We start from the raw sequence: 11,201 nt of genomic DNA on the forward strand, positions 1-11,201 counted from the left end.
TTTAATTCAGTAGACTGGAAAGGGTGAGACCTGGGAATCTGAATTTTTAACAAGCACCCAGGTAGCAGCAATCTTCAAGGCATATCTTGAAAAATAATGCTCTAGGGTGAGGGGCTATAGTGCATGCCTAGGATATACGTACGAGACCCTGAGTTTGATTCCCAGCACTAATAATATTAATAAGGGATATCGTTCAGTGGTTTTATTCCCAGCACTACAAAATAATAAGAATTAATAATAATAGTGATAATAGTTTTACTCCCAAATTTCCCTCTCCCTCACCCTACAAGTTCTCTCCCTGACTCTCAACTCAAGCACCTTTGGGCTTTAGAGAATCTGGGACCAAATTAGTCAATCTCCTTTGCCAACCTCAATATTGGGTTTCCAGGAGGTCATATCTTGGATAGCTAGGGAGGGAAGCTGCAGCTGTCCTGGAAGTCCGCCCATGCTGAGTGAGGTCAGCTCTCACTGATCTGGCAGGGAGAAAAGTAAAGGAAGTTAACATTTAATGTACCAGCTGTGGGCCAGTGGGCCAGGTACTGTCCTGTTTTCAAACAATATATTTAAATCCCTACAAAAAAAACATGAATTTATTATTCACCCCATTTTGTAGTTGAGGAAAGTATCTTCTATAAGCTTACAGCTAGAATTTGAACCCAAGTTTTCCTAACTCAGTAGTTCTCAACAGTAATATTTTGGTCCCCAGGGGCCATCTGGTAAAATCCGGAGACACTTTTGATTGTCATAACTGGGGGGTTGCTACTGGCATCTGAGGTAGAGGTCAGGGATGGTACTAATCATCCTACAATGCACAGGACAGCCCCTCCCCCAACAATAAATTACCTGGCTCAAAATGTCAAGAATGTTTAGGTTGAGAAATTCTAAACTCAAAGCCTGCTTTGGGTGAAAGGTTAGGGAGCAAAACAAAATGGAAAAGGGTACCCCAAGGACCTTGTGGAGAAAGGGGATGGGATTTCTATGCTAAGGATAATGGAGAATGGGGCAGCTAATGAAACTTCTCTTTCTTCCAAGCTTGGCCAGGGCCCTGCTCAATTTCTCCCAACCTTGCCAAGTCAGTCCTGGGACTTCGCATTAAGCTTGTCCTGGAGTGACCCTGACTACCAGCTTAGGGTTGGGGCAAAATACATACACATTTTTGTTTGTTTGTTTTGTTCCAAGGTTGAACCCAGGAGTGCTTAATCACTGAACTGCATTCCCTTTTTAATTTTTATTTTGAGACAGGGTCTTGCCAAGTTGCTTAGGGCCTTGCTAAGTTTCTGAAAATGGCTCTGAACTTGCAATCCTCCTGCTTCAGCCTTCAAACTGCTGGGATTACAGGCATATGCCAGCATCCTCAGCCAGCAAGGTGAAATATTTACCTAGGTCTTTCTGCAGGACTTCCCAGCCAAAGCCCTAGCTTCTCAGACCAGCAAATTCAAACTGCAGTCCCAGGACAGCTCCACATTCTGGGAGGGCGGATGGGGGCAGGGTACCACTTAAAGAAAATGATGAACCAGCCAGCCCAGAGGCCAGCTGGCACCCGAGAATAATTAGAAGTTTCTGAGTATATGGCAAAGCCAGGAAACTGAGCAGGGAGTAGAGGGCAGCTGGCATGGGAAACTGGGTTCTGACCCTAAGGTTTGCTTTCCGCAGTGAAGCTTAGATTGCAGCTTCACTGTACTGTCCCCAGTACCCTCCTCAAGGGCCCACACACCCAGCTGTCCACCATTCTGGGCTTCCCCAATAGTGGCCTCCTCAGTAGACTGGAGAGGGCGGGTCTGAGATGACTATGCTAACAGGAAATACCTCTAGTTCCAAACTCACAACCTCTAAGGAGCTGGGTTGGAGTGACAATCTTGCAGTGATGGGAAAGAGCAAGTATCATACAGTTGGCCCCCATATTTTGGGTTCCACTTCCTATTTTCCCCTCCTCTGGAGGAGTAGTGATGGAGGAGGGCATGCAAGGAGGAGGATGTGGTAACAGCTGATTCGTCCCCTGAGGTCACACTTTCCAACAATCAGCTGTTACTGGGGCGGAAGGCAGGATGTCTCCTTAAAGGCATAATGTTCTGAACACAGAATTCTGGAGCTCCAAGGAACCATGGCAATCACCTGATGAAGTCTGTATTTAACACAGAAGAAGCTATCTTATGCTCCAACTTTATCTGTTACCGGTACCCTCAATTTGGATCTTTTAAGTGATGGATCCTTACGGACACGTTCCCTTTTGGTGAGGGTGTTGGGGGTGAGCAAGTGATGAGACGGAGTGTGTCGCAAGCTTGTCCCTTTAAATAAGCAATTCAGCAGCTTTTGCCAAGTCATTGGGTTCATTTCAGTTTGTGCCCATCCCCCGCCCTGTAGACTCTGATTGGTCTCTAGGGAAGGAGCAGCCTCTTCATTGGTCTCCACCTTTGAAATCTCTTCCCTAAGAGGCCGGAGTCTAAGGAGAGCTTTGGAGGGCCGGACAGAATGGATGTTAATCAAAGAGTGGGATTTCTGGTCACTTGCACTTTGGCACCGCCCACCCCCTAATTTCTGAAGCCTTTCCTCTAAACTGAGGACTGTGCTCTCTTCCTTTTATTAGGAAGCTGTCCCTTGAGAGGCCCTAGAACTCTTCTGTGACAGGAACAAGACATCTACCAGATAAAGCTGAGCTGGTTAGAAAGGTTTCCCCAGGAGGAGTCGACTAGTCTCTCCAGTGAAAGCTGGGGCTGGACAAGGTGGGCTACCCTCTCTCCCCCAAAAGCCCTCAAGAGGTATCCCAACGGAATAGTCTGCTGCCTCAGGGGCTGATTTCCAGCTTCATTTTTGCCCACTCCTGCTGCATCGCCTATTTCACCTTTCTTTAGAGAGTTATAGCTTCCGGCGGAGGCCAGCGAATCAGATTTGGGTTTGTCTAAAAGAAGCACTCACGGCTCCAGAAAGATGGGGCTGTAGCCCTTTAAGGATTTCCCCGGGATGGATTCAGAGAGCTGTTTAAAAATGCCAACTCACAGAGCCCGCTGCATTCTGGGAACGAGAGTGTCAGGCCGAAAACTACACTAACCAGTATGCCGTGCAAACACACACGCCTTTACTTCCTTCTTCTCTTCAGACTCTGGTTTGACGTAGCACTCTTTCAAGCCAGTCGTTTGGGTGGAGGGCTAGGCCACGCCTTCTCATCTATTGGTCAGTTTGTGAGCTTGTGGGCGTGGCTTAACGCAACACTGCTAGGCAAAGGGGTGGCCTTCTTGCCAATCAGAACCGAGACGCCTGGAGGGGTGGGACCAGGGAAGAAGTGAGGGCGCCCCCGCGTGGGTGTGGTCACGTTGCCCAGCAGTGGGCGGTGATTGGCCCTGGGCGGTGCAATCGCAACTTGTGCGTCACGACGCTGCCAGCTGATCGGAGACTGGAGCCGGTGTGTGCTGGGCGCTGGGAAGAGACAGCGCCGCCGGCCGTGGGGAGCGGACGCAGTGATTTGCTCCCTAACCCTCAGCAACCCCCACACCCAGCACCAGGTGGGTGTGATCTGGGGACCCGGTTACATGGGGGGGGAGTAGTGGTAACGGGGTAATGGGGTAAAGTGGGGTCCTGGCGGCCACACCCTGCCCTTCCGGGGGAGGGAAGAGGGGGTGGCGGAGGCAGCGGCGCTCGAGGGGAGATGGACCTGAACTGGGTGGAATAGTGTGTCATGAGGTTTAAAGAAAGAGTCCGAGACAAGAGCCGTGGCGGAAGGTCTGGGGGAGTAGCTGCGGGCAAGATGAGGGGCTAGAGGGCCGGGGTCGACTAAGCCAGGCGCCCTCTGATCTGAGGATCCGGAGTCGACCGTCTAGCATGGGGAGTATCTGGACTAGCGAGTAGCGGGGAGGTGCTTTGCTTCTACCGGCGCTCACTGGGTCAGGGCCAGTTCAGTTCCCTGGCAGGGAAGGGGTCGCTGGGCGGGCCGGTCCCTCCTCTCATTCCCTCCGGGGGATGTTATGTAAGGGGGGAGGGGAGAAGAGTAGGGGGCGGCGACGGTGCGGGGGCCTTATGCAACCCAAAGGTTAGGGTTTCACGCGGTTGGGCGGAGGGTGGGAGGGAGACGGGCAGGAGGAGGGCCTGGAAACTCTAACCCCCCCAGCCCCAACTGCCTGTCTTGGGCGGAGAGAAGGTCACCTTTGCACCTCCCCCCAGGCTGTCCGGGTGTGAGGCCCCTAGCCCAGGCCTGGCCCTGACCGCCTGGGAAGCCGGCTAGCTGGGTGGGGCGCCTGGGTTAGTCATCACTGGGCTCCCTCTCTCCCCACCTCCCGGCCAACTCTTGGCCCCTCCCCATGGCCTCTGAGTAGGCTATCGCCCCCACCTCCCTCTGGCCTTAGTTCCAGCCTCCAACTCATTTGGCCTGTCATCCTGGCTGTCAGACTGGGCTAGAAGCTGTCTGAGTGCCAGAGGGTTGATGGAGCAGCTGGTCAGAGGGTCAGTGCCCTGGGCCCACCCCTCCCTGAAGCCAAGGGCACCTGCTTGGCACAGACTCTCAGCAGCCCTGAATTCTGTGGGCAGAACAGAGCCATTTCATACAGAGGAGTTGGACAGAGTTGGATGGTCACCTAAGAGAAGGAAGATACCATAAAGTTCATGCCTCTCAAGAGGTTTTTGGAATTTGAAAACCCCCACCCTAATCTTTCCACTCTCTTAGTATAGAAATCCCAAAGCAAAATCGCCTTGGCCTCTCAGTCTGGCATGGGCCATGCCCTTGGACAGAGTGTCACTGCAGACCCGCCCTCCCCAGCTCACAGTCCTCAACCTGCCACGCCCCCAGCCCCCTCCCTGGGCCATGCTGCAGGGCCCGGCTTTTCCTGCTGATTCATGCGTTGGAACTGTGGGGGCGGGGCTTGGAACTTGGAACAAAGTTCAGACATGGAGGGGCCGGCAGACAGCCTGGAATTCATACCAGATGTACCCGGAATGTGCAAGCGGAATGCCTGGCATCTGAGAGTCCTGAGGAAGCTGCCCAGCCACCCTGCCCATACTTCCCTCCCCTCCAGGCTTAGGTCCACTGTCCTCTCCCTTACAGTCTGGGAGCCTCTGCTGACCTTCTTCCAAACACTAGATCTCTTCCCTTCCTCACTCTTCCCCAGTCTAGGCCCCCCAAACTCTCTTCCAGCTGAATTCTCTAGGAATAAGTCAGTTGGGTTGATCACTGAACTCACATTTCTGGACCTGAGGTACAACTTCTCACCTGGTATCTGAGTGACTGATGGGGTGTGTCCTGGGTCCTAGGCCCTGCCCTCTCTGAATGCTGGAGAGGCTGAAGTGCCCAGTGGATTGCTAAGAGTTTCTGTAGCTCTGGTCTGTAAAGAGGAGCAAAGGAAGTCTCTTTGTAGCTATCTGTCACTGAAGTTTAGAGCTCCTTCAGTCCCAGGTCCCAGCCATGAACCCCCTCATTAGAAGGCTGAAGGTCTGCTGGAGCTGGGTTTTGATGGCCAGTGGGATGGTGTCCCTGTGACACAGCCCTGCTTAGAGCTTTCCCATTTTTCTTCCCTTTCCTTATAGGAGCTTGTGCCTCCCACATCCTCACCTGGCTGAGCCGCAGTAGTTCTTCAGTGGCAAGCTTTATGTCCTGACCCAGCTAAAGCTGCCAGTTGAAGAACTGTTGCCCTCTGCCCCTGGCTTCAAGGAGGAAGAGGAGAAGGATCTGCTTTCTCTATCATCTGGAAGGTGACAGAACTGGGGCTGGGAAGATCTTAACTGCAGGGGTGATAATAGCTTTGGGGAGGAAAGAAAACCCTACTCAGAGAACCTTCACCCAGATTGTCCCAGCAAAGGAGCAGCTTTAGATAGAGATGCTGGCTGAATTGGGAAATAGGTGGCTCAAACTCTCCAAGGTTAGTTGGTCTTTGTGTGGCAATGGGAAGAAATGGAGAGAAGGAAACTCTGTACACCTGGACCCAGATTTCCTCCTTCACCTACTTTCCTTATCTCCCAATCTTCCCTACTGGCCTTTCCAAAAGTGAGTTTACTCTTTAGGGAAAGGTGATAGTAAAACTCTGACCTCTATAAGTCATCCCTCTGCTCTTTTCCCTGTGTTTTCTTAGACTGGCCTAGATTCTAGATTTAGGGATACTTACCTCTTTGGGACACCTGTTTCTCCACCTGGAGATGGGGAATCCCACAGATGAGTATGTAGGAGGGCATTAGAAACCCACCTGTGCTGACTCAGCCTGGGCTCTCCTTCCCCTGTGGGTGGGAACAAAACAGCTTTTCACATAAATTCTCCCTCCCCCATTCCTGATTACAATCCCAGGTGTTGGGGGGTGGGGAGGTAGATCGAGGGGCTTAGTAAGAGTTCAGTCTTTATATTGACTTCCCACCATGCAAGCTTGACCTAAGGCTTCCCCTGCCACCCAACAGCCAATGGGGTTCTACTGCTGCTTCTCTCACTTTGCGTTCCAGGGTAGTGACTGACACTAAGCTCCAGCTTGTACAACCGGGGAAGATGGGTTGTGGGATGTGACCCCCTTTTGGATGTCAGACAGTGTAAACCCACCACCTCTAGCTCCTCGTTCATTCTCACTTGTGGGCTTGGGCTGGGGTTCTGGTGTGATTCAGCCTTGGACCAGTCTCCCTGACAGAACTACCCAAGCGGTAGTTCTGGGGTTACAAGAAGCTGTTTGATCTGTTTGGTGAGAGGAGATGTGCAGGGGGGCTCGATCCTAATCTCCATTTATGAGAAACTGAAAGTCACAGGGGAGAGAAGATCATTGAACCCAGCTCCTCTGTAGCCTTAACGGAGGGGCAGGATGTGTAGGACTGTGGTAAAGGAGGGTGGGTAGACTGAGTCTACTCAGAGGCTGCAACAAAGATTGCTCTGTCCCTGGACATTGCTTCCACCCTTTCTTCCCCTCCTCACTTCACTGGCCACAGTGTGTCCATCCAGCTCTGAGCATATAGCTCTGCCATGTTCACCCATCACAGAGCAGAGGTGAGGAAGGGCAGCCTGAAAACACAGAGGCAGGCAGAAGACCAGTGAATGACCAGACCTGGAGAGCACAGGGCTGGATCTGGGCAGCCAGCAGTGGGGCCCATCAAGGACTGGAGTTCCCCAGGAGGAGGGAGAACAGCCAGCCTCCACCAAGGACAAGCTTCCAGCCATCTCCTACTTCACTCACCATTGTTCTTCAGTCCCATGGTTTCACCTGCCTTCTTCCAGCTCTTTCCCAGCCTGTGATTTTTATATAAGCAGCCTCAAGGAGCATGAGGCAGCTGTGAAAGGACATACACAGGAAATTCATAAAAGGAATTCAAATGTATAAGATCATGAAAAAAAATGGTTTTATAATAATAATTAAGGAGGGAAAAAATCACTGAAAGCATTTTCCCCTTAGCATAATAAATAAGATGCAATATTGGCCAAAGAACTCTTATACATTGCATGTGGGAGTATAAATTGGTATAGTCTTTCTGGATGGAAGTTTGATAATATGTATTAAACACCCTAAAAAGTTTTATGTCTTTTAAACCAGTAACTCGACATTTGGGACTCTCTTAAGAAAATAATTAAAGATTTAGTTATAAAATGTTCGTTCATTCCAGGCCTAAAGAAAAATGGAAAGCAACTGTTTGGGAATTCATTCCTTTTCTGCTGTAATGAAAATTTGCAATAGGGGATTTCTTAAGTAAATTATTGTATATCTGTCCAGATGGTGGAGTACTGTGCAACCATTAAAAGTCATGTACAAGAACATTTTGACTGGAAAGAAAAATGCTCTTTGAATATTAAAGAGGTTACAAAAATAGTGTATGTGACAGTTTCATTTTAAAACCAATTTTGTTGTTAAAATATGGTTGTAGGGGTGGGGATGTAGCTCAGTGGTAGAACATTTGCCTAGTGTGCACAAGGCTCTGGATTTGATGCCCAGTACCACACACACACACCCACACACAATTTTGTTGTAATGGGTGTATGCTTGTGTATATAGAAAACAGACTGAAGATATACTCAGATGTTAATAATGGTTAACTTGAATGTTGGAATAAATGTAATTTTCATCTTTGGTTTTTCTGTAATTTCCAAATTTTCTACATTGTATATTGCTTCCGTATAATAAAAAAAATGTAAAAAAATCACTGATTTTTTTAAACCTTTGGATAAGATGGTGTAGAAGAAGGAGGAGATGTTCCCAGGTGAAAATATTTGGATGGGGCACCTATTGGTTTATGAACTTCATTCTTTTTTGAATGAAGACCCTCAAACCCAGGGTCTCCTGCAACCCTGTGAACTTAACTTTTCAGGACTGGCTCTCAGCATACAGAAAGCAGCTTTCTGACTTGCTGGCTCTCAGCCAGCTAAAAAGGTGTGGAGAGGAGTAGGAAGGAAAAATAGTAAAACAAACAAAAAAAAAAAAAACTGTCGCTCTCCAAGAGCTGAGGGATTGGGAAGGGTTTTCTTCTTAAGACTTCTGGACTGGGCATGTAGCTCAGTCTTACAGCCCCTTGCCTGTTGCTTGTGAGGCTCTGGGTTCAATTCCCAGTAACACACACGGGGTTCTAGGATCCTAACAATCCTGCTGCTGAAAACACCACTTTTTATTTTCATTCTGCCCCAACCTGACATGAACCTGTTACCTTCCCTTGTCCTCTGATTGGAAGAGATTCTCCTGCCTATCCAAAAGATACCAAGCCTTGAGAAAGGAAGTAGTTCTCATGACTGCCTTGGTGAGGCTTCCCTTTTCCACCCCGCCTTCCTAAAAAAAAAAAAAAAAAATGGGGGAAAAATAAAAAGAGGCTAGGGTCCCCAGTGGGTTACTTCTCCAAAATGGGGGCTGTTGTTCCTTTTCGGAAGCTATGTAAGGGGGCAGGACTCCTGTAATTAACAAGTGCTGGGATGTGTCAAAGTTCTGGAAACCTTGGGAAGCAGAAGGGTGGCTCCAAGGAATTGAGGAGTAGCATTCCCACAACTAACACCTGGAGGGAAAGATGAGTCCGTACTGGGGACCGCGTTGGGCCCTAGTGCTGGGTTGCACTTGCCTTACCTTCATGTCTGTGAGGGGTGCGTGGGGAGGGGTAACAGTAGGTGAAAGATGAGGCAACAGGGAAGAGAAGGTGAGAGTTAGTGGGGCGGGGCCCTCGGGAGTGTGAGGTAAAATTAGGAACCCATTTCTGAAACTTGGAGGGATTCAGGACACGAGGAGTTGAAAAAAAAAAAAAAAAACCCGCTATTTACATCCTGGCAGTCTCTCTGAACTCGGTTGCCCTGCTTAGTACCCAGAAGACCCCAAATCGCTCTCCCCAGGCTGATGCAGGACGCGATCCGTTGCCGTGGCTCCTAGGGCGGTGGCCCCACGGCTGCTCCAATCAGCGCCAGGCGGAGGAATCGGGGCGTGGACAAGCCGAGGAAAGTTATAGCAGATGCGGAGGGCGGGGCCAGCAAGGGAGCCCCGCATCCTGGCCCTGTCAGGAAGCCAGACCACCCATCCCGCGGGGTGTCTTGGCGGCGTCCTGCAGGAGGGCACAGGGGCCACAGGAACCCCTCCGGATCTAGTTGACCCAGGGAGCCATGGCGCCTTCGGGATTTCTCCTGACTGGAGCCTCCTTTGCCGCCTTCTGGGGGCTGCAGTTGCTGCCCATGCCGGGATCTGCTGCACAGAACCGCTGGAAGTGGCGGTACATCTGTAGTCTCGCTGATGCACAGCCTGCTCACCGGGACCGGGACCGGGACCGGGACCGGGGTGCTGCTCCGGTGCGGGGCCCCAGGGATTCGAGAGGCACAGGAATGAGGATGAGCAGGGAAAGCTGAGGCTAGAAGACCCGGAGAGTACCTTCAGAACTGAGTGGAGACTGCTTCAAAGTCTGAGACTGGAGTGGGAACATGAATGGGTGGGAGGGCAGTACCCAATCTGAGAATGGGTCGGGGTCTCAGATAGTCTGGCCTTGGCTCCCCCATTTCTCTCAGACGACCGCCAACTGGATTCATGGCCACCGGCCCTGAGTCCTGCTGCTGGGGTCAATGTCAGTGGATCTGCAAGGAAGACTGGGCCAGTGAAGGGCAAATTTCGAGTGGGAATTTCAGGTCCCCTTCTCCCACCTCCATAGGTTACTTCCTGGCCAATGGAGCTTACATGCTGTGGAACCAGACCTTGGTCAGGCCTAGGACCTTCTTTGTCACCATTTGGTGGGAGGACTCTGAGAGTCCAGACAAGAAGAGAGACCTGCCCAACCTGGGTTCTGAACCTCTCTTTAGTTTTTTTCCTCTGACTTCACACAAATTCTTTGACCCTAGCTGGGGTTGATCATTCCAATCCTAGGATGAATTGGAGGAGGGATTGACCACTGGCTACAGTTTGGAATTTGCACACTGCCCAAGAAGCTTGGATCCCTCCAAGGTGTCCAGCTGATCACAGAAACTATGAATATGGAGATTTCTGATATAGGGTGTAGGGATGGGGCACAAAAGCCCAGGAATGGAAGTTGGGGGTACTCTACAGATGCTGAAGCCCCAAGATTAGACAGCCCCTGAGCCAAGGTAGTTCAGTCCCCATGACAAAGGAAAGCATAAAGGTCAGGTTTGGGGGAACTTTCACAAAATGCTCTAGAGTCCCTTGTATAGGGACTGGGAGATTGGGACATGATGGGTGCAGGTCATGGAAGGTCCTCTGACCTAGACTTCTGCTCCCAGATAATGCGCTGCCTCAGCACCATTGTTCTGTCTCATTACTACATGGGCTTCTTAGTGGTGTCTCTGCTGTTGAAGCTGAACTCTGCCTGCTTGCACCTACAGAAACTGCTGCTGCTCTCTCACCAAATCCTCTTCCTAGCCTTCAGTGTGACCAGTGGCCCTCTTCCACCTGATATTCCTATGGTAGATGAGTCTGTGGTTGCTCTGGCAGCAATGTCAGGTGCCTCTTGCTCTGGTCATCCTTGGTGGAACTGGACTGGTCATTGTGTTGCTGCAAGTATTACACTGTGTGTTGGAATCCAGATCAGTCATCACTGTGGTCTTGGCCCCACCCTTCCTTGGGTTGAAGAAAACCAGGTGGACTAGAACATGTGATGTTGAGCCTGTCACCAGGGACAATTCCATTCTCAGTCTAAAAGTCTACAGAAAGTGGCAGGCTCCTCCTCTACCAGCCCTAGACAGGAGATGGGGCCAGGATAAGGAGATGGTGATCTTTACTGAACAGTTCTCCATGGGGATAAGGACTGGACTACAGTATCTCAGGTCCTCTTCCAGCTAACTAACCTCCCCC

At 50.5% G+C, this 11,201-nt stretch overlaps 1 protein-coding gene and 1 long non-coding RNA gene across 2 annotated transcripts; both read left to right on the plus strand.

The window, feature by feature from the left end:
- The first annotated feature begins 2,750 nt into the window (after positions 1-2,750).
- LOC107155205 lies at positions 2,751-8,010 on the plus strand. Its single transcript, XR_001505157.2, has 2 exons — positions 2,751-3,497; positions 5,509-8,010. It is a non-coding gene; the product is annotated as an uncharacterized LOC107155205 (long non-coding RNA).
- A 1,310-nt stretch (positions 8,011-9,320) lies between these two features.
- On the plus strand, positions 9,321-10,996 carry Tlcd2 (TLC domain containing 2). The gene is given in 5 exon segments (XM_015500927.2): positions 9,321-9,625; positions 9,627-9,694; positions 9,908-10,092; positions 10,095-10,126; positions 10,631-10,996. Coding segments are annotated over 5 exon segments (765 nt in total). The 5' UTR covers positions 9,321-9,511.
- Positions 10,997-11,201: the final 205 nt, after the last annotated feature.

This window comes from Marmota marmota, unplaced genomic scaffold, assembly GCF_001458135.2.
Source record: "Marmota marmota marmota unplaced genomic scaffold, marMar, whole genome shotgun sequence".
Taxonomy (NCBI): Eukaryota; Metazoa; Chordata; class Mammalia; order Rodentia; family Sciuridae; genus Marmota; species Marmota marmota.